Source organism: Scardinius erythrophthalmus (genome assembly GCF_964197995.2).
Source record: "Scardinius erythrophthalmus genome assembly, chromosome: 6".
Classification (NCBI taxonomy): domain Eukaryota; kingdom Metazoa; phylum Chordata; class Actinopteri; order Cypriniformes; family Leuciscidae; genus Scardinius; species Scardinius erythrophthalmus.
In genome coordinates this window covers 4,422,265-4,446,783 of record NC_138226.1, presented here as the reverse complement: position 1 = coordinate 4,446,783, position 24,519 = coordinate 4,422,265, and the positions used below count along the sequence as shown (strand labels likewise).

The 24,519-nt window shown below is 37.6% G+C and overlaps 1 protein-coding gene across 5 annotated transcripts in view; it reads left to right on the top strand.

Moving 5' to 3' along the window:
- Positions 1-19,150, top strand: part of grb14 (growth factor receptor-bound protein 14) — an 85,956-nt gene extending 66,806 nt beyond the window's left edge. For all 5 annotated transcript variants that reach the window (XM_081368342.1, XM_081368343.1, XM_081368341.1 and 2 more), the window contains 9 exons: positions 1,232-1,369; positions 5,195-5,305; positions 7,415-7,510; positions 8,063-8,125; positions 11,269-11,385; positions 14,174-14,243; positions 14,342-14,429; positions 14,543-14,636; positions 15,984-19,150. In XM_081368342.1, the coding sequence (XP_081224468.1) occupies positions 1,232-1,369; positions 5,195-5,305; positions 7,415-7,510; positions 8,063-8,125; positions 11,269-11,385; positions 14,174-14,243; positions 14,342-14,429; positions 14,543-14,636; positions 15,984-16,130 (924 nt within the window). In that variant the 3' untranslated portion in view covers positions 16,131-19,150. The remainder of the gene's footprint in view (positions 1-1,231; positions 1,370-5,194; positions 5,306-7,414; positions 7,511-8,062; positions 8,126-11,268; positions 11,386-14,173; positions 14,244-14,341; positions 14,430-14,542; positions 14,637-15,983) is intronic.
- Positions 19,151-24,519: the final 5,369 nt, after the last annotated feature.

The window sequence follows — 24,519 nt, the reverse complement described above, 5'->3', positions numbered from 1 at the left end:
AAAATGACCTATTAATTGTCATTTAAGTGAAATTACTGAACCCTTAATATATGAGCTTGATAAAAATGCAAATTTTAGAAAAAAAATTCAGATGGCACTTTTGCATCTTAAAGGGGTCATATAATGCCATTTTTGTACAAGCTAATATGATTCTTTATGGTCTAAATTAAAAGTTTGTAATATACTTTTATTAAAAATTCTCATTAGTATTATAAGAAAACACTAATTTCACCTGGTCAAAAACAGCTCTGTTTTCAGCACGCCGTTTGAGTGCATGTGTCTTTAAATGATAATGAGCTTTGCTCACCCCGCCCCTCTGTTCTGTGCGTACACCGTTTCTAACACAATAACCACGTGTTGTTCATTATAAACGTGGGATTATGAATTATATTGAGAACGTCGTACATAGAAAACATGCCGTAATGTACCCTGAGTGTAAACCTTAGATGCATTCATTGTGAAGCCTGCAGCAAGGTTTGCAAATTTCGCAAAGATTATTATAAATACTAATATAAAGGTTAATAAAACATTACACTCACATTTTCTGGAGGTTCAGCAGGAACACGTTGGTACCGATCCGTTTTTTCTCGTTTGTAAAGCTGTCTGGTGTGAAATGATTCGCGCAAACATGAAAGCATGGACGATCGTGGGGAATCCCCGTGAGGGAATCCCCGCGTCAATCCTTTGGGCATATCGCTTCAAAAACAAAACTCTTCAACGGCTCGGATTTAGGAACATCCAAATGACTGCTGTGTTCCTTATTTCATCTAAGAACAGAACACCACCATCGCTTAGACGCCATTCTACTCCAGCATATCCACAATGGCGGACTACTATGACGACGGCTGTCACAGCTCGCTCAGGGCGGGTCTTGTGTTGAAACACGGCTGTCAATCACAATCGCGGGAGGGGCGTTGGATATAATGACGTCACAATATCGAACGGCTTGATTTCAGAGAGGGTCAAACATATAAGGAGATTAAAACAAAACCACTGGATGGATTTTTATCATGATAGGATGGTTGTGTACAGGCACTGCCAACAGACATTTCAGTGCAATCAACTTGTAAAAGTGCATGTACCATTATATGACCCCTTTAAGTCTTCATATATATATTATATATATATATATATATATATATATATATATATATATATATATATATATATATATACACGAGTTGGATAAGGGGTTTGTTTGAGCATGTTGTGTCTGACGTTCCTCCTGCAGACCTTCCTCAGTTCCAGTTCTTGTCCTGAGATTCACGGGTACCTCCACGCCAAAGAGCATGGCAGGAAATCATGGAAGAAGTTCTACTTCGTGTTAAGAAGATCAGGATTGTACTTCTCCAACAAGGGCACATCAAAGGTGTGTTCAGATCCGTCACACACCTGCTCTGCACTCAGTTTCTGGCTCGCTAAAACTCTCCGTCCTTTGATCTCAATGCCTCAAAGTCTGCAGGGATTAGCTTTAATTGTTCACAATACCACTTGCTCTTACTTATTAGATTCCCTTAAAGGTGAGCCGAGCGTCTAGAATGCGTCGTGAGATTATGCAGAAGTTCAAGAGCTGTTGGTTTGTAGGAGTTCATTGAGGTGCTGTCGTTTTATCTGATGCAGTCTAGATGTGATAGTCAGATCTAACAGTGCAGATTTATGGGGCTTTACTCAGTAAAACTTGAAGAGCCGGATTTTGTGTAACACTCCTGGAATGCCAAGTGCTGAACCCTTCAAAGTCACACAACAGGTGAGCTGTGTACCTGCACACTACTGTGCCAACCAGCACTACCCTCACTCTTTTTTTTTCTTTCTTTTTTTTACCACAATAGAGCTTTTGTTCAGGATATAAGAGGAACTCGCTGTCCACTTCATGATATCAGGCTGTTTCTGTGGGCACTTTTAGAAAATAAACTCTCATGAAACACTTTCCATACACTCATTGCTTTTTTTAATGTGTCCACCAACAGTGTGCAAGAGTGGACATACTGTACATGCATCCCAACACATCTCAAATAGCATTTTATGTATCATATAAATACACCCACTAGATTCTTTTGAATGCATAATTTGACAAAATAACAGCTTGATTGGAAATGATGCACAAACCATTTTTTGACAAGTGATATTTGTCACTTCTCAGATTTCACTTAAAAGTCTGACACACACACACACACATTGGGTTTTTTGGGGTTTCCATGTTTTATGGGGGAATTTTCATAGACATAATGATTTTTATATTGTACAGACTGTATTTTCTATCCCCTAACACACAATCGCAATAGTAATTATATTTTATGGTTACAGTATTATAACTATAAAATACATAAAATACACATATAAAGATTATATAATATAAAACCTTTTTATAGTCATTATAGCAATTAGAAGTCTGGGTTTGAGACGCAATAAAACAATAAAATATATGCATAAAGCGTTTGAAATAAAAACTAAAAGGCTTGCTGGAAAGTGTTGTTGTATTACAAATTTATTAGATGTTTAATTTAGGTTTACATTGAATTTAGCATGTTAAGGTGATGATTTTCAGATGATCAGAGTTTCTAGCAAAAGACTCCGGCCAGTCTTGTTTTACTGAAACTCTTAATGGCTCTTGGAGCTTGAGTTTTAGCAAGAGAGTCCTGCCAGTCCTGTACTCGAGTCTCAGCATTTGAATAGAAATGCTGAGTGGATTAGGATTGGCAACACTCCCAGTCTAGAACATGTTCCTAAACCTGTCTCATCACAAAGTTTTGGTTCCTGCCCCTAAATGCATATAAACTGTAAGAGAACGTCCACTTAGTCCTCAATAAAGAATATCTTCTTGAACGTGATCCCAATGTCTCCTGGTTTCTGCTTGGACGAAGGAAAAAGTTTCCAACAGTGTCCAACATGGCTTTAATGTGAACTTGATATAACAAAATAATTTTTTAAAATTAATGTTTTACAAAAAATGATCATAAAACATTAAGGTATTGAAGAAACTGCTGAGTAATTCAGCCAAGCAATCAGACCTTTTTCTCTTTTTTTTCCTTTTTTTTTTTGCCCATTATATTTTGGTGTCAAAGGTGAAAGAGTTCTGTCAGTTTGTGAGCCCACACCTTAGTCTAGTTCACTAGTCTGTCTCTGCGAGTTTGGAAACGAGACAGGTGAGGCTTATAAAGGTGAGACAAAGCCTGGCTTTGTGTGTGTGTGTCTGTGTGTCTGTGTTCCTGGTAAACTCTACATTATGGGGACAAAATGTCTCCACAAGGATGGCAATATTTGACCTTGAGAAAAATGTATAAATCATACGACATTTTGTTTGTTTTTGTTTTTCTAAATGTAAAAATGCAGAAAGATTTCTGTAATGGGTAGGTTTAGGGTCAGAAGAAAGAATATACAGTTTGCAAAGTATAAAAATCATTATGTCTATGAAATGTCCCTATAAAACATGAAAACCCAACGTGTGTGTGTGTGTGTGTTTGTGTGTGTGTGTGTGTTTGCTTTTGTTTCTCTGGTGTCTCGCTCTGGCTTTTCTTTTTCTTTTGACTCGCCTCACTAGCAGTATTGCTGAGATAAAGCTCCTGTCATTGCAACACATTTCCATGCTATCTCCTGCCATGGATATGCGTATTACACCCTCAGTGTTACTGAGCGGGCGAGAAGACAGCTGCCTTAGTCCCGGTTTGAGCTTTCAACATTGATTTAAATTCTGGAAAGGAATTCAAACGTGCAAAATAACAAATTCAATGAGGTTTAAAGCTGAGAGATGTTCTCAAATCCACTTTAGATACTTTTGTATTTTTGATAACCAATTTGAAAGCATGTGAAAGTGTAAATGTGCAGCAGGAGCTCAGCCTTTGAGACAAAGTGAGTGCAAGAAACACTGGCTGACTATTGTAGTAAAGTGTCCTGAATAAGAATCATGTTTTGATTCCTAACCCTGTGCCACAGGATTCCCAGAGGCTTTCTGAGAGACCCCTCCTCATGTGCACAGGTCAACTGTTTTGTCTCTATGTGTCTGTGAACGCTCACACATACTCTTCTCTATATAACATTACAAATTCCATGCGTGTCGCGCGTGTCTTGGCGGTCTGTGAGATGCCGTTCATATCTCACACGTTTGGAGCATTCCCTGCTAAAGCAGGCTTACTGCTGGAACCAATGAATGTGAGCGCACACACCTCTCATATACACTCACGCGTTTAGTGTATTATGATAGATGACATTTTGAAGTTAATATTCTATAAACTTCTATATTATATTTTTAAATAGTTATATATATATATATATATATATATGATGTAATGATGTCCGGTCTAGGAAAGTGTATGCTTTTTCCTGTTACCTTTTTTTTTTATGCATCTTTTTTTGCATAAATAAAAACTGAAGTTTGACTTTATTGCCAAAACATTTTGTCAGTTAAAAACCTTAACCACATTTAGTGTTTTCTTCTTTAAAACATTAATATATATAAATTATTTTCCATGTTATGATTATATGTGTGTGTGTGTGTGTGTGTGTGTGTGTGTGTGTGTGTGTGTGTGTGTGTGTGTGTGCGCGTGTATATTTACACACACACACACACACACAGACACACACACACACACACACACACACACACACTTGACTGTTCAAATACTGTTTTTATGAACACTTTACAATCAAGAACACTTTAAATAATATTCCTTATAGTTAACAAAAAAAGCTTTCTATTTTAAATGAATGCTGTTAATTTTTTAACTTTCTATTCATCAAATAGTCTTGAGAAAAATGTATCACTAATTAATGTTTCTTGAGCAGCAAATCATCATATTAAAATGATTTCTGAAAGATCATGTGACACTGAAGACTGGAGTAATTAATAAATTATATTTAAAAATGTATTCAAATAGATAGCAGTTGTTTTAAATTGTAATAATAATTCACAATATAACTTGGTTTACTGTATTTTGATCAAATAAATGCAACCACACTTTTCATTTCTATTTCACAATATTTAAACATTGTCTGAAAGTAATTATGTGTAGTAAATATTTACACATTTTGGAAAAACAATTCTGATCAAGAACTGGGTAACAGAGAAGAAAACTTGATTAATTTTGTAGATAGATTGCTTGCTAATTTAGTGGTTAATTTAGGAAAAAATAGCAATGAAGTTTGTTTTGTATGTTGTATTATTTCTATTACTATAATTATTATTTTCTCTTTTCCTAAGGAACCCAGACACTTGCAGTTCATTGCAGAGTTCAGTGACAGTGACGTCTACACATTATTATCAGCCAAAAAAGTTTACGGCGCCCCGACCGACTACGGCTTCTGCGTGAAGGTAATTCAATGCAAATAATCTTCGGGAAATCACACGCAGTTTTGGGGATTTTTTTCACATGCTTTATAATCATTCTCACTGTAATACTGAATTATACACAACTACAGCAGTCAAGGTCAGTGTTACCAGTGGTTTTATGATTTAATAAGCCTCATAAGTCTCAGATTTATTGGTTATTGTGGGTTATATACAACTGCAATCAAACAATCTGTCTGGCTGCTTATCTTTCGTGAACTTTGTACTGTGTCTTTAGCGTTAGAAACATTGATCTCTGCTCTGACATGTGTGAGTGAGATTAATAGTAAGAAAATCTTCAAAACAAGTTGAAGGATGATATTGCCATAATGACCGGTTGACTGTGCATTGTACCGCTTATCGTATTGGTACTTGCCAAGTAAATACAAAAATGGAGGTGTAATATTTCTTGCTGTTTTGTTATTTGAGACCGGATAGAGACCGTATTGTGATACAATACACATGAAACTTGAGCAAAGCTTCTGGGACAGTGATCACTTATACACTTTAGCATCATAAAATATATTAGGCAATACAAGGCTAATTTATTAATTTAACACACTTCATACAATTGTAAGTGATTTACATAGAAATGATTTAAAAATAGTGGTCATGAAAAGAATATATTGATAAAATAAATAAATTGATAAATGAATTCAAATGAAATATTGGTATATATTGAAAGGAAAATAAGAGGCATATTTTCAAGGACAAAAAGAGTAAAATTAAAAAGTGCAACTATTAGAGCACAGAATGGCAGCAATTAAGTATTTCAGAGATCTATGCAATACATTTTATTCAAATAGACTGTTCATTCAAACAGATAAATAAAAGATTTTAATTTAAAGGGGTCATATTATGCTTTTTGTCTCCATGTTCATCTTTCTTCAGTGTGTAATGTTGCAGTTTGAGCATGAAAAAGCTCTGAAAGTCCCTCCAGCGGGAGTTATTCTCTATATCAGTGTCAGTGTTTCTGAACTCCCTGAAACGCCTCCATTGTAGTCTTGAGTGAGTTTTCTTCCGGGAACGAACACATCACAATATTCCTCATTTAAATAATTCATATGCAGAATAAAGGGGTGGGGCCTGGTTGAGTTAGTCAGTAGTGTGTTGGTGGTTATGGTGAGGGGCGGGACATTTCCCAAACATGCTCAAAGCGCTTGACCAATCACAACACACTGCTCCAGCCGACCGATCAGAGCACAGTGTGCTTTTCAGAAGGAGGGGCTTCATAGAGACAGGAACTAAACAGGGGTGCGTTTCCTGTACAACGATGTAACTCGCCTCCTAACTACCATAGTACGATGCATCGTTGAATAAATCAACTAGCTAGTCGCGACTGTTTCCTGAAATCGTATTGTCGCAAATTAATCGTTCAACCACGTTGGTTAATGATTTCATGCAGGTGGTGGAGTAATTATAACTTCTTTTAATGAAACTGTTTGAGATCGAATTAATGCTAGATGTTTTGCTATAAATTACGGACATGGCATCTGAGGACTATTTCTCATCTTTCTCAGTTATTTTGCTTTATTTCCAGATTCAATCATCGGCTCGTTCTTACGCACTAAAGCACGTTCGCACATGCGCACTCTTCAAACACAGTGCTTCAAATCTCTTGACAAACTAAAAGAGGTAAATGACATTCGTATGTATTCTAAATTAAAGATGTAGATTGTACTTTATGTCAGCTTGCTTATTTTGCTCAAGGATTTATTAAGTCCACGTCACGCAAACTAGAAGCTCGTCGAGAGCTGTGGTTCCAAACACGCAATTTTGCGATGCTGTTTGCGAATGTTCGTTGGAACGAGGGATTTGGGAAACGACTCGTTGAACTATGATGATAACGACGGAACTTGCGACCACAGAATCCTAACGATGCTTTTAGGAAACGCACCCCAGAGCGTTACTGACAGACTGGGAAAAGCTGAAACAATGGAGAATATGGAAAAAAACGTGTTTTTTGAACATTCAAACATGGAATCATATTCTAGTAGAGCACAAAAACAAAATCAAGACTTTGTAAAAGGTCTTAATATGGTCTCTTGAAAGGAAAACTGAGCTCTAAAGGGTTTGATGTCTCTACATATCCAGGCAAGCAAGTCAAATTCTGCACGTGACCTGAAACTGCTCTGTGCGGATGATGAGCAAACCAGGACGTGTTGGGTTACAGCCATGCGCCTCTTCAAGGTGAGAACTCTCTCTCTCTCCCTCTGTCTCTCCCTCTGTCTCTCTCTGGGAGGTTTGTTCCCATTGTATCCCGCAGTGACAGTGGTCATGCTGAACCCTTAGAAGAAACCCAATCTTGGGATCTGTGTTAAAGCCTATTGAGCTGCCTATATACGCAGCATTTTAAAGATAGGGTAGGCAATTTATACTGGTTGAAACTCTCTTCACATCCTGATAGCGTAAATATATCAAATTTGAATAGAACATACTGTAGTGTACTGAGTTGAATACACAGAGCACTGCTTGGCCACTTTAGATTAACTCTGGGTTACAAATTGGTTGGCCAGTTAATAGCGACACCTGTGTTCTCAGTGTTTGTGATTCAGTATTGCACAGTAAAACAAGAGAAGAACGTTGTTTTAACAGTAACAAACACAACAAGAACGTTCTAAATCAGACACATATGAGGGTCTATTTCAGTTAGGAAGCTCCCTCAGAAGGCAGGCGCCTATGTAGGCAGTAGACAGTATGTTACTGAACAGAGCTATAATCTGTTTGTTTGTTTATTTACAGTATGGCATGCAGCTTTACCAGAACTTCATCCAGCCCTATCAGAAGCAGAAGAGTTCTCCAATGGTGAGCTCCAGACACACACTGTCATCATGTATGTTTAAAGCATTGAGAGGCTCCATGAAAACCATAAACACACGTTACAGTCATACAGAGTGGAAACCAGCACTGAAATACTGTAATTTTTGCTCAGCACATCCTTGGCAGGTTTCTTTTTTTTTCATCAGAACTCACTTCTGATTTTTTTTTAAAGAAGACTTTAAAGGTAAAAATTCAAAAAAAAAAATTGTGGGTGAGTAAACATGAGTTTGTGTAGGGAACATATTGCTCTGTCTGTCTTTTAATATGCTAGACTTTTCCTCAGATATAAAAACACACATGAATGATTATGCATCTACACACTAATGCAGACACACAATAATTAAATACAATAAAAATGTAACTTTGATTTCTCTTTTTTCTTGATCTTGAGGAAACAGAAGTCAATTAAGGACATTTTCTCCCCTAAATTCTCACTACTGTAATGCTTCTATTTTTTGTTACTATATATTTTAATATTTTATTAGATTTTATAGATTCCCTTTGCTGTACTGTGAGAGTAAAACAATACTGTCCTTTTTTAATTGAAAATAACAATAAAGGCAGTACAAAAATACTACCATGATATATAAATACTTAATTTTTTGCAGTTATGAGAATGACATTTTTGCAATACTGTAATGAGAACTGACATTATTTTCAATGAAAATTTAGCATATTTCCTCTCATGCTCTCAATAAATTAAAGGGGTGGTTGATTATGATTTCACTTTTCTAACTTTAGTTAGTGTGTAATGTTGCTGTTTGAGCATAAACAACATCTGCAAAGTTACAACGCTCAAAGTTCAAAGCAAAGGGAGATATTTGCTTTTAAAGAAATGGCTTTTTAAGGACTACAACAAACGGCTGGTAGAGACTACACCACATTCCTCCCGGGTTAGTGATATCACCAACCCTAAAATTTACATAAACCCCGCCCCCTGAACACGATTTATAGATTATCAAGACAGAAAATGCTAATCAGTGACTAGAAGATAACTACACATCAGCTACATAAACTCATCAACTAACCATTCAGAAATGCCCTGTTGCTTCTACATGTTGTCACTTCTTCTTGAGTCTCTCCATCATTGTCTGACTCCGGTTTGAACATAAAAGGCTAAAAGTTTTTGAAATGTTCAGTGCATGTGTGTGTGAGGTAAAAGAACACAAGCTGTTGAAGCTCCGCCCTCTGCGCCGGGAGCAGCAGCTCATTTGCATTTAAAGGAACAGACACAAAACAGTGTGTTTTTGCTCACCCACAAAAGTGACAATTTTAACATGCTATATAAAAATATCTGTGGGGTATTTGGAGCTAAAGCTTCACATACACACTCTGGGGACATCAGAGACTTATTTTACATCTTGTGAAAAGGGCATTATACCACCCCTTTAATTATTCCTTAGACACTATTGTGGTATCTGTCAGGAGTTAGTAAGCAAAGTAGTGAACTTCATCCATCTTGTTTACTCCTTCACTTCCGTTCTTCACACATTGCGTCAGAACACAACTTCAAAATAGTAGTCAACAATTCAATTATTCAACTCAGCTATCATCCAATTGATTAAAACCCCATTTCTGAAAACATGAAAAGTAGCACGCTTTAACAAGAACTTGTTTTCCAGATGTTTTGAGGCCGCAGCCACTTTTCTTTGTTTATCATGAAAATAATGTCCCTATGCAAATCACTTGCAGCTTTTTTTTTTTCTTTTTTTTTTTAAGAGCTTCACATTCAAGCAACATTTTATTTCTTATTTCTTTTGATTTTGAGGCACATGGATGAGGGCTCGTGAGATTCAGCTCTCCGTGTCTGTATTTACTTTTCTTTCACTTTCTTACTCATACACAAAGAAGCAGTTGATGCAGAATGAGGTGAAGCTTGTGTCTTTATGGATTATCCTGTCATCCAGGGTTGTAAACCCTTGCAGTTTGTGTATTAGTGTGTTTGTATGGACAAGAACACATGGCTGAGATTAAGGACCTTTCGGAAGTCATAATCACTGCTTCTCTCACTATAGGGATCACTGTGAAAAGGAAATGCTTCTTTTGTTAGATAAGCGAGTGTGCTCTTGAAAACCAGCACAGCCATAAGCCCCCACAACTCAAAATCCTTAAGAGGCGTCTGAACAAAGTATCCAGTGTTCATGTATAAGAATAACAAAATTCCTCTCCAACTAACATCCTCCTGCTCCATCAGAGAGAGAGAGAGCAAATCAAATCTGGCTCTGAACTTGTAGATGATCTCAGGCGAATACTTGTAGTTTCTGAGAATTCGTAGATGATCTAATGACATTATCTTCTGTAGAGCTGCTTTACAGCTGAAATTGAATCTGTTTTATAATTGATTAATTTTATAACATTAATGTTGGCATGAAGTTGCGATAGTCTCTTCTTTCTTATTGTGACGGATATCTGAGTGAAACGGCTTCTAAAACAAGAAAAAAATGTAGGACGGGACTTGATTTTGTCCATGGGGAATTGATTGAATGGTTGTGGTTAGATCTCTTGTGATTGACAGGTTGGTTGCTCCGCCCTCATCAGAGGAGAGAAGAGATGTCGCTGCAAGAGTGAGGGGAAATTATTTTGATTAAAGATTACAAGGGCACATGATTTAAAAAATAAATAATGATGTGCACTGATAAATAATCTATAATAAATACTGCAAAATTCCATAAAATAATAAGAATTGTCAATTTTGGTTTCATGATGACACTGTTATTTTCCTGTTTATTACTATGAATCTGCTTTGAAACAGTCTATATTGTATAAAGTGCTATAGAAATCACTGTGACTTTTCTTGACACAGAATGGTATCTATAACCACATTAATGTTTTGTTTTAATGATCAGAATCCATGTGTTTTTAGAGACCGCAAACCATTACACCATGAACCTCACTAGAGAGTACAGATGTGGTTAGCTGATGTGAAAAATCAAGTTTATGTCATAATGCAAACAGGATATATATGCTTATTCATGCGCAAAATATTTTATCTTAAACTAAATGTCATGCTCGTTGTGACGTCCGGGGTTGGGAAAAATTCAGAAACTCAGAATTTTGGAAGGGTGAACTGCGACGCGTTTCTGTTTTCCGTGAGATTCACTATTGTATGTTTGTGTGTGTGTTTTCAGAGGAGCATCTCTGAGAACTCACTGGTGGCCATGGACTTCTCAGGACACAAGAGTCGGGTGATCGAGAACCCGTCTGAGGCGCTGTCGGTGGCTGTGGAAGAGGGCCTGTCGTGGAGGGTAACGTCCTCACACACACACAACACACACTAGATACAACTGTGCACAGTCTGTGTAAAGTAGTGAAAACAGCATTGGAGTTTCTCAGTTCACTTTATTTTACCGCAGTGCAGGAGTTTCCAACCTTTTTTCATTTGAGAGCTACTTTTTAAAAATGAAAGTGGCCTAGAGCTACTCATGTAATACAATACTTAAATCTCTTAATGTCTCATAACTCATATTAACAACTGTCCAAACTGTTTTAGACCTAAAAGAGTTTTTGTAGGTCTATATATGTCACCCTTAAATGTCAAAAGAACAGAATCAGAGATACATTTTTGTATAGAAAATTGTACTTTGCATATTAGACTGTAAAAACACATAATTATAGTTGATTTTAGTTGATCATAGTTGATCATAACTAGAGATGAAATGGCATGAACATTTCATTTCATGATTATAGTGACAAAAACGGTCACGGTTATCACAGAATCCTGTTCAAAAAGTACTAATCCTACACAATTAAATCAATTCACCAAGTTTTATGACGAAAACCAGCAAATAAGAAATAAAATTAGCATCAATATGCACTTTTTGTTTACATAAACATTAAAATAATAACATTAAAAATGATGGCCAGATTTTAAAAGTGTCTTGCAACATGTTATCTACTAACATCTACAAGTTCAAATAAAGTATATATAATGAGCTATAGCACTTATAGACACTAAGGTCCCATTAGTTAACTAACAATGAGCTGTTCATGTTAGCTCAGGTACATTCAATAATATTACCAGATGCAACTTTTTAATAATGAATTAGTAAATGTTGAAATTAATAATATTTATACATGTATTTTTCTTCATTACTAATGCAGAAAACTTATTTTAACAAATGGAACCTAATTTTAAAGGGATAGTTCACCCAGAAATGAGAATTCTGTCATCACTTACTCACCCACAAGTTGTTCTAAATCTATATGAGTTTCCTCCTTCCGTTGAACACATTAGAAGATATTTTGAAGAATGTTGACAGTAGCCATTGACTTCCATAGTAGAACAAAAATACTATAGCCACGTTTCCACCGAAATTACCCAGAACAATTTGTCCCAGGAACTTTTTTTGTCCCAGGAACTCGTCTGCGTGTCCACCGCGGTCTAAAGTATCATGAAGATTAGGCAAATAGTCCAGTGACGTAGGATTGCGCGTTACTTTACAGTTCCCGCTGGATTTCATCCTCTGAATTTAAGCTAAATAAAGCCCGAACCTCGTCGTCGATCCATCGGCCATATTTTTAAAACTCCATTGTTGATTCGAATAACAAACAACTGTTATTGCACGCACCGCAACAGATGTAAAAAAAAAAAAAGGTGGTTGAAATGAAATGCTGCGTGGAGTCAACCAATCAAAATGCGGCGTGACCTCAACCAATCAGCATGTTCAGCGCCCAAGTCCCACCCCTGAAAGTTCCTGAGCTTTGAAAAAGTACTACCTCGCAAGCAGGGACTTTCTGAGGGGAAAATATTTACTTCATTTAGACCCTGGTTCCTGCGGTGGAAACACGGAGTATCACCTGAAAGTCCTTAGTTCCTGGGGAAAGTTCCTGAGGTGGAAACACGGCGTCAATGGGGTCCATCAACTGTTTGGTTTCCCACATTCTTCAAAATATCTTCATTTGTGTTCAGCAGAAGACAGGAACTCATTTACAATCTTTTTTGGGGAAAAAAGAAGATGATGAGGATTATGGAGCTAGTCATGAAAATGTAAGGTATTTTAAGTAATTAATATACAGGAATAACAAGGTGCAACTCACAGGCAGCAATGAGTGCATTTCCGTGCACTTTCTTAAACCGATTATGCTTAATAAGCCGACAATGTGTGTGGTCATGTAAACGTGTTAAACAGTTTTCCTTTATCTGCGTAAAGTAATAAATAGAGCTACTGTAGATTTTTGTCCAATACCCGATTTTGACCTGCGTTCTGTCAGCTTATTGAAGTGTGCATGTGAGATATGTGAAAGGAAGGCGTTTATACTGCAGATTTAAGCACATTCAGCAAGTGTTTTGCAGTATGGGAGGAGAAATAGACATCGCAAACTCGTTGTGCAGCCGAAGGACAAGTGGTACAGTTGCAGGAAATGCAAATATGAGAGGAGAATGAGTCTGTGCAAGTTTTTCGCTGACATTGTGAAATACTTGAAATGATTTATTTAACTTCCCAACTTACATAATACAAATAGAATACTGTACTCTGAATGAAATGCGTGGATGCTTACATTTTGACGTCACCACCGGGGAATAACCTGTTTTTAATAAAGTCTTGTAAACACAGTCTTCTTGCCAGGTAATTGAATTGCATGTAAACCGGCAAATCGGGTTATTTAAAAAATATATATTTGTGGTAGTTATCGGCGTATTGGTGTGCATGTAATGCACATGCTCAGTGTATCATACTGTTTGAAACATTTGGTGTGGGATAATGCCTACGGTTTTATGGGCAGTATAGAGTGTATACTATGCAGTATTCTGTATGTTCGCTGTGGTTTGTAATGCAGTGTGTAACAAGTTTTGGTTTCGGTATTTTACAGTGTTCTTGTTACATATGTTATATGTTACTTACCATAGTAATAACAGTGAATTATGCATAATTACATGCAACTAACCCTCAACCAAATCCTACCCTAACCCTATAGCAAGTAAATGTAGTTGCTTATTATTACTCAGTACTTAAATATACTGTATAACTACACTGTAACAATGACACCTTAAAATAAAGTGTAATCCAAGTGTGTTCTGTTGTTCTTCTCCAGAGGAAAAGCTGCCACAGACTGAGCTCTCATGGTAGTCCATCCGCCTCTCAGAGCTCCATGTCCAACATAGGTCAGCACAGACACGTCAACAAAATATAGTAAAATAAATAAATAAAAAAGTGATGTTCCTCCCTCTTCCTGACATAATGATGTAATTTCCTTCTCTAGCCATCCATGTGGCTCAGCCGTGGTTTCACAGCAAACTGTCCCGGGACGAGGCTCAAAAATTAATCACTCAACAGGGCCTCATCGATGGGTATGTTCATTTAAATCTACCGAAATGCTGCAAAAGATGAAGGAAATTATGAGCTCTAACTTTTGAAGAACTTGAATTAAAGCTTCTGCATTTGTAAATATCTGTCTTCCCAGGGTGTTTCTGGTGAGGGACAGCCAAAGTAACCCGAGGACATTTGTTCTGTCACTGTGCCATACGCAGAAAATCAAACACTTTCAGATTGTACCGGTAAGTCAAGTAAGGAATAATTTACAACGGGCCATTGAATTATTAGAAAAATAATGCAATGCATGTATGAGAAAACTTACATTTTCAGCTTACATTTACGGTTACCGCACTTCAAAACATTGTTCAAATGATGTATTTCAAGACATTTGTCAGGTTTTTGTCCTTAAAACTCTTTTATTTCTTACGCATTTAATTGCAAGCCTCCATTGCTAATTCCAAAACGTCATTTTATAGCTAGTAATGGAGGTTTGAGCCATTGATAGAATAATAATTGCATTAATAAATGCATTAGAGAGAGAGAGAGAGAGAGAGAGAGAGAGAGAGAGAGAGATTACAGATTACAACAGTGTTCGGCGGCAGCGTCTCTATAGCGAAACTGTAAGTTTAACTGCTTCAAGATCAGCGCTGTTATTACCTCGCTAGAGAGAAATGTCATTGTTGTCCAAGTTTTTAAACTATTTTACTGATAAAATCATCAGAGCAGCGCTGACAAAACGTTTCGGTGCGAGTGTGTGTTCGTACTGGATGTGTGTGTGTGTGTTTGAGTGGGGGAGAGAGAGAGCGGGAGAAAGAGTCCCATATTGTCAAAACTGAAATTTCCTGGCTTTTCTCATGATAACAGAGGTCTAGGGGCGATGAAACTACCATATAAGTTTCAAAACAGTCGATCCACCGACAAAATGCACACAGCCTGCATCAAGTAGCTGTGCCTTTTCACGAGCCGTTGTGACTTCCATATAAATGTGATGTCAGAACTACTCAGTCACCGCCTTCAGTCATCACCCCCACCAATGGTGGGCCACTCAGAAAACAACAGGCCAATCAGAAGAGAGGCTCATGAATATTAAGTAGACAGGCTAAAATCGGCCTGTTCTTGGCAGAGCTCCTGAGAAAGGAGCTGTAAAATATATTGAGATGGTTTTTGGTACTTATACCGCAAATATATATATTCTTAAGGACATCAAAACCTTAAATAAAACTTCAGAAAGGTGTACAATATGGGAAAATAATTGCATACCTTAGAACTTTCATCAAGCATTCAACAGCCTTGTATGTCTATCTATCTATCTATCTATCTATCTATCTATCTATCTATCTATCTATCTATCTATCTATCTATCTATCTATCTATCAACAAAATATAGAAAATATTACGGTATAAAGTCAAGAGATTTGAGTATCAATTCAACAGTTTATGTAAAAATGTAACTTTGTTGTGTGCTTTTAACAGGGCAAAATCACCATATTAAGAGGGTCATACACAGACAAAAATATGAGATTTCTACATATCATGCTGTAAAATGTGTGTGGATGTAACACTCTTAAATGTGTTTGTGACTGTGTCAGGTTGAAGAAAACAGCGAGCTCTTCTACAGCCTGGACGACGGACACACACGCTTCATTGACCTTCTGCAACTAGTTGAGTTTTACCAGCTGAACAGAGGCGTTCTTCCCTGTAAGCTCAAACATCACTGTGCCCGCATCTCCCTCTGAGGTTTTCTGGACATCAGCTTGTGCCTTCGACAGGAAACACAAACCGACTTTGTCCTGTATAGTTTCACTGTCCACCCTCTGATGAGCATTAGGGTCTGAACTCTGTGTTTGATATGGATAAGTATTACTAAAGGACTTTTGAGGACCCTAATATTCACCAAGGGATGATCATCTGTGGTGCGGCAATGTATAACGTACTATATCCTGATACAAACACTCTCAGTGTGGATGAGACCACCTTATTAAGCTATCAATCAAAGCTAATGTTTAACGGCAGACCGTCTGGTGTGAACAAACTGAAGTCGGGTGCACATGCTACGATTTTTTCTTGGGTAAAACATTTCTTTCAGCGTGAATAAGGTACAAATTACAACCCCTTATTTTTTTACGACAATTATTATTGTATTTATGTAACATTTAATGTAATTATTATTATATCAAAATATTACAATTATTGATAACACTTTACTATAAAGTCACATTAAGTTACATTTAATAACAATGAGCAATGCATTTGTTACAGTATTTATTCATCTTTGTTAGTTAATAAAATACAGTGGTTCATTGTTAGTTCATGTTAGCTCAGGTCTATTAGATAATATTAAAGGGGCTATATGTAGAATTCAGAAACCCTTGTTATTAGCGACACCGGTGGCCGTTAAGTGAACTGCAGCCAGCAACTTATTGCTGACGTAGCGTACAAGTGTATTGTGGCTAATATTTTTATTTAATTACATTAAATGTTACATTGAAATATAGTAATAATTTATCATCATATTAAAATAGATTTAAAAAATATATATATATAAAGAGTTGAGATGCAAAAGCCTCTCTGCCATCTGGAATTTTCTTCTAGAATGATCATTTTTATCAAGCTCGTATATTTAAGTTAAATAATTTCACTTAAATGGCAATGCAAATTACCTATTAATTGTCATTTAAGTGAAATTACTTAACTTAAATATACAAGCTTGATAAAAATGATCATTCTAGAAGAAAATTTCAGATGGCACTTAGAGGCTTTTGCATCTGAACTCTTCATATATATTTTTTTAAAGTTACATAGAGAAAATGGCAGAATGGGAAAAGGCCCTATACTTTCAGGAGAAGACAAAATCGATTTCTGAAAGTGTCTAAAACGTTAAAAAGTCCAGAAAGGTCTATAATGATTAAAGCCTATTTGTTAGCATCCATTTTAGAAACATTAGAGCAATTAGTAGCCGTAATGATCTAAAACACCCAGTCAATCATGACCCAAGTTAGATGAATATCGTACAGGTGACTTATAGTTGATGTTTGCTGCAGGACAGAAAAGGCCGTGGCGTCTGCACTCGGCGATAACGCATTTGGTATAGCCATAATCTGAACACTTAATAAGCTCAAACTGTTGCTGTTTTCCAGGGGTTCCTTTTTATCCTTTAATCATGCGTCAGAAAAATTCAGGTATTTTATAATTGACGTGATACATGGTGTTTGTTGGGAGAAATGTCCTGATCTGTACCCGCCACCAGCGACCCGTCACGAACGAACGTACGAACACTTGACATTATCCTCTGCTGTGGAGCGCATCACTTCCTCCCGACGACTGCGATGACGGCAAACACGGTTTACTCTGAAGAGCTGCACGCATGGACGAGCGGGCGAGACAAATCACGTCACGGCAGATGGCAGATCACACAATTGATGTACATTTGAAATTGATTTTTAGAGACACATGGCAGAATTCAGGTAATCGGTGTTACGCACATGAACTGGAACATTTGTAATAGTAAAATGATCAAAAGTGACGGTTTTTCCAGGAGATGCACAACTTTCATTTTTTCTGAAAACAAACCTGACAACACAGATCTGGCGTAAAGAGCTCATGTAAAAAAAAAAAATAATAATAATTACAGAGGATCTGTTTTAAATAGCCAATTTAATGTTAGACTAAAGCATTTCTAGAATAAATAATTAGGTAAGTCAAACAAATAAGCTGCACATTCATGGATGTCCAAATAACTGTCACGGGCTGCAATTTCTGTTGTAGAAATGAACAACTGGTGTGTTTTCTGCGTCCTCTCTTGATTTTTTCTGTGTATGTTTCTTGTAGAATGACTTGTTAAACGAACACAATATTATACATTGTTTTACAGCTGTGTATTAAAAGAAAAAAAAATCTGATGGCCAAGGTCATAATTGCACTGTAGTTGGGACACTGGTAACTTTTGATTTCTGATGTTGAAGCTTATCCAGTATATGATAAGATTTATCTGACTGTTACTTTTGTTTTATCGCTTTTTGTTATTATTTTTTTGATATTTAGATCTGTTATTGCTGTCATATCCATCTACTTCTGATCAGACTTTTTTTCTACAGCTGTGTGAATGCTGGAGTGTATGTGAATTGTTTTTTACACCCTTATTTCGTAGTAATTGTACAGTGAAATCTCGCAAAACCTCAAGGACTGGGTCATATTTCATGTGAAAAGAAAAAGAAAAAAAATAGAGGGAATCAATTTTAATTTACATAAATCATTTTTTTTAGGATGATTACTTCACCGTTACTTTTCAATTTCAATTATTTTCTGCATTACATAATTATTTCCCCCAGGAATTCTCAGTACTATAATGCAGAAAATAATTTGATATTCAAATTGTAAAGTATGGTAATGGTAATCATCGTGAAATAAACAATTCGTGCAAAAATATATTTTGTTCTTTTCTATTTTTTGGATTCTTGAAGTGAAATTTGACCTGGACATGCTTGTGCTTCTGATTGAATCACAGTATTAAAGCATCAAATCATAGTCATATCGCTACAGTCATATTTCCAGCACATGCCAGTCAGATCAAATGTTTTCTCCTCACTAACCGTGTGTCTGTTCATTTAGAGTAGATTCACTATTCAATGTTTGTTCCTTATTATTTTCAGTGCGACACTGAACTATGTTGTTTAAATATGAAACACATTTTTGTACTTTTATTTCCTGATGTTTAATGACACTGACAGCAAATAAACTTGAAAAACCTTGTTCCATCCCAAAATGATCTCATGTCTTATTTCGCATAGGCCTATTGGTATTTTTCCATACTTTTCCACACAAACATGGGCCGTCAAATGTGTCATAATCATCTGCAGGATCCAATAAAGCCCCCAAGAAACTTATACACACATCATTATTTTTGCGGGTTTCAATAAATAGGTCAAACATTTTAGACCTGCAGTTTCTGAATAAGAAAATGAGCCGTGAAGGACCACCGGTGGTCCACTGATGATTGGATCATGATCAGACTTCATCACACAGGCTTTCTGTACACTGTTGAGTAGGTGAAAGGATGGTCCCTTGTTGTGTGACACCAGTAGTCAAACATGCAGGAGTAAGTATGATTCTCCGGGGATCTTTTGCTGCATCCAGAGTCTGTGATTTGCACAAAGCGAGTGGCACCCTGAAGCAAAAACACCACAGCATCCTCACAGCGTGGTGTTGTATCCTCAGGTATACACCTAGTGGGTCAAGGTTTCATCCTACAGCAAGAAACAAACCTCCAGGCTATGCCAGAACTACTGGACATCAAATGATGGATGGCCTGAGCCCAACTGAACTGGTCTGGGATGAACGGGACAGAAGGGGGAAAGCAAAGCAACACGTGTGGAGACTTCTGAAGCTGTGTTGGGAAGAGCTTTCACAGCATAGAAAGATTTGCTTGGTTACACATTATCAATTTCTATTATTCAGATCAATCATTAATTATTAGGCTGCGTAAATTCGGTCAACCGGAAGCGGGCGGGAACACTTCCTATAACACCCGATGTACTTATTATATCATAAGAAGAATGGCATCTACACTAGTCTGTCTGTCTCATCCTTAAGCCAGCAACGTCTGGCCGTTTTTGAGCATCAGCCGACTTCGTTTTTTCAGTGTTGGCTCTAGTCTAGTCGGCCACAGTCTGGGTTTGTTTGGCCGATTCAATGTAGAATCGGCGTCGGGCCATCAGTTAAGAGAGAGAACTCTGATTGACAGTTCAGTTTAGCGAATGAGTCAGTGCACGAGAATAAGAGCAAAAATGATGAAAGCGAGCAAGGAAGTCATGACGGCACAGACAGAAGGCTGTTGTAATTTTATGTCATGCATTCCACTGCGCCAATATTTTCATCATAACATGAGCGGAGTTTGTTTATGGATTGCATACCTGCAGTCTTAGTTTCGCTTTCCCTTTCTAAATGATGAATAGACAAATATATCTGCATAAAATGGATCGTTATCTCCCAGCAAGCAATAGCCATCATTTCACCATCTAGGTTAACTATAGACCCGATATAGTCCAGCTATGAGTAACCCACTTCTAGCCAAAATAACCTTGAATTTGGTTACATGTCGTTTTTGCCTAAATAACTTGTGAGATGTATGATATTCCATCATGTAAGCAAAGTAAACGGTGATTACAAGGTGTTTGTATTGATTTCTTCACTCATTGCATTTGTTATCTAATTGTTGACTAGTCTATTCTTGGGCTATGGTTTAGACGTATATTAAATTTTCTTTAACAGCCCAAATTTTGCCTTGTTTTAGTCTAGACGTCTGGGCTGTGTTTGGACGGCTATTAGACGTCTTTTAAACACAAAATTGCTTTCTGGGCTCCTTTACGTGCAGAACGCATGTGCCCAACGCGAGGCGACAACACAGTCGGCTTTCATCAGCGCTAGTTCTTTGGCATCGGTTTGGTGTGACTCTACCTTTAAACCGGATCTGGTCCATATCCAGGTCAGATGGTGGACCTGCACCTATAGACACGACCAAAACACAGCCCTGAATGTCAGCAGAGACTATGTCTACTAGATGATCACCTGTGAAGGCCTCGTCGACACCACAGTCATCGGCACAGATCCTCAGCAGAGACCACGAGAACAAGACAGGTCCAATCCACAGATCCTATGGCCAACTTCGGCTCCGTACTGGCGTGATGAATTCATCTTCAAGCAAAAGGAACTGGATGAATATTTAAAAGCTCCTGATCTTGATCTGAACTCAGACTTGTGATGCTGCCTGAATCATAATCACACCATGTTCATTTGTTGGCCAGAGGAGAACTGCACGACTGAGTCTGGTTTCTCCTAAGGTTTTTTCTTTCTCCATTCTGTCTCCTGGTGGAGTTTGGTTTCCTTGCCTCTGGCTTGCTTAGTTGGGGACATTTAATATTCAACAATATTATTGATCTGCCTGTACTGACGCTGCTGCATGAGAACTGAACTGAGCTGGATGACAACAACACAGTTTTCTACAGAACTGCTTTATAGATGAAATGAACTGATTTAATAATTGACGATCTTTACAACGGAACTGAATCAACACTGAACTGACTTCAGCTGAACAATTTTCCTGTTATCACTGTAAAGCTGCTTTGCAACAATCTGTATTGTGTAAAGCGTTATAAATCTGTATTGTGTAAAGCGTTATAAATAAAGGTGACCTGACTTGATTAGATTGGCCTACATTTTGTTAACCATAATAATTACATGATTTCATTTTCATCTCCATTTGTTTATTGGTTCTATGTTTTAAAGGGGTGGTATAATGCCCTTTTCACAAGATGTAAAATAAGTCTCTGATGTCCCCAGAGTGTGTATGTGAAGTTTCAGCTCAAAATACCCCACTGATATTTTTATACAGCATGTTAAAGTTGTCACTTTTTGAGGGTGAGTAAAAAAGCATAGTTTTTGTGTCTGTTCCTTTAAATGCAAATGAGCTGCTGCTCCCAGCACAGGGGGCGGAGCTTCAACAGCTTGCACTCACACAGACATGCACTGAAAATTTCAAACACTTTTAGCCTTTTATGTTCAAACTGGAGTCAGACAATGATGGAGAGACTCAAGAAGAAGTGACAACATGTAGAAGCAACAGGACATTTCTGAATGGTTAGCTGATGAGTTTATGTAGCTGATGTGTAGTTATCTTCTAGTCATTGATTAGCATATTCTGTCTTGATAATCTATAAATCGTGTTCTGGGGGCGGGGTTTATGTAAATTTTAGGGTTGGTGATGTCACTAACCCGGGAGGAATGTTGTGTAGTCTCTACCAGCCGTTTGTTGTAGTCCTTAAAAAGCGATTTCTTTAAAAGCAAATATCTCCCTTTGCTTTGAACTTTGAGCGTTGTAACTTTGCAGATGTTGTTTATGCTCAAACAGCAACATTACACACTAACTAAAGTTAGAAAAGTGAAATCATAATCAACCACCCCATTCATTTCAAAATACATTAAGATATCAAACTGCATAAATGTCAATAAAAACGGTAAAATCTCTGTCTCTCTGCCTAGCAACTTCATAGAAGACATCATTTATAGTCATAAATATAGGCTATAGTTCAACACTCCTTCAGACCAAAATCACACATGAGCAGCAGTGGAGTCATTCAGAACATGATACAGTTCTCTGCAGTCATTCAGTCTGTCCTCTGCACTTCTGGTTCGACTCGGCTACCAAATCAGACCTGAGAAGATCACAGCGGATACTCCGGATTGCAGGACTCCGGACTTCCCACTCTTAAAGAACTGCACTCATCATAGTGAGGAAAAGGGCTGGAACAATCACTCTGGGACTGGATCGCTCACATCCAGGACACAGCCTCTATGAACTGTTTCCGTCTGTTCGGGCCGGCACCACAGAGCACTGAACACCAGAACAGCCACAAGAAAAGTTTATTTCCTCAGGCCATCTACCTCATGAACAATTAAATGCCCCCACTGGGCAATACACATGTGCAATACAGAACACTATTTATACTCATATTTATTATATACCTCTTATTCACATTCCCTTACATTGTTGGCTGTATAACATACCTGTATACATATGGTGAATGTGATTTCACCAAGTATACAACATGTTCCTGGATCAACATCTTTGTGAATCAACATTCCAATCACCCAATCAGATTTGTGGGGCATATTTACAGTTTATGTGAAGTTTAGGCTTACAACCACAGGGTTAGGTGCTTCTACATCAGTGTTATTGACCTGTCATTTACCTCTGATTTTATGGATAAGTTATGTGTGTTTAGGTTTAGGGGGTGGACCTGGATCAACGTATTTTCGATCTTGGAACCACATTCCTGTCCGTAAACAGTCAAAACCGTCCAGGAACATGGCAAAATCGCCGTGACCATATGGACCTACATATATTCTCCATCGTCTATTTTGTAGCCTATTGTGTTTTTGTATAGGCCTATATTTATTTTAAATCACTTCTTTTATTTTTATAATCTGTCTTGTCACTGTCATGCTGTCTGTGCACTGGAAGCTTCTGTCACCAAGACCAATTCCTTATGTGTGTAGCCTAAGCATTGGAAATAAAGCTCTTTCTGATTCTGATAGTCGCTACACCTAGCTCAAACCGAACAATATTCAAAATAAACCCTGTATAACCTTTTACCTTTTAATCCGTTTAACTTGAAAGACTTTGTCATACCAACATTAAAATTTTATATCGTCTGGAAGAACTTTTTCATTTATATTACCATGCGGCTCTCTGGAATACTTGATTATGATTGGTCAATAACGATGTTCCGTGGTCAAATATGACGCCAACATGTTGACAACTGAATAAGCGGGAAACGTTAGGCCGGTGACACACTGGATGCGTGGCGTGAGCGTGGCGTTTCTGTTGCGTGTCAGCTGCGTGGCGGCTGCGTCGCGTTTTCCATGTCTTTGCACACCAGAAGCGTGTCTGACGCGGCGCTGCTGCTGCTAGGTGACATTGGTGACATGGGGAGAGAGTTGTGGAAGGCCTATACTTCATGTTAAACATAAATATATAGCAGCAAAGACAACGTCGGCAGTGTTGACGGCAATATAGACTAGGCCTATAGAATATTTCGTTCTGTATTGACAGGTGCAGTATTTGAAAATCGATAATATTTTTTTAAATTGCATTTATATTTGCATTTATGTCAAACCCTAGACACTTTCAAACATCAAAATGACATTTATTAATATGTATTCGTGTCAAAATGTCATATAAACATCTTTTCCTATTCAATTTTGCCTGGAAACGCTTCCAAGACGCTTGCGTGTCGCGTGAAAAATAGGCGTCGGTTCTATTTCTAGCAGGCACGCGTTTTCCGCGCGGCTCGAGCCGCGCCTGAGACGCGCGTGTCACGCACGCAGTGTGCAAGCTCTAACCTGTTAACATGGGAGCCGAAATAAAAACGGACACGCCACGCAGCTGAGACGCTTACGCCACGCATCCAGTGTGTCACCGGCCTTAGTCAGCGTAAGTCATTACCGCAGACCCTGAAGGCTGAATATATACTTCATTCCTTACTTAACGATTTAGAAAACAAACAAAACACTGAAAGAAATTGCACCATCAGTGCATAGGACATCGTGATGCCTGCATTACACACCGCT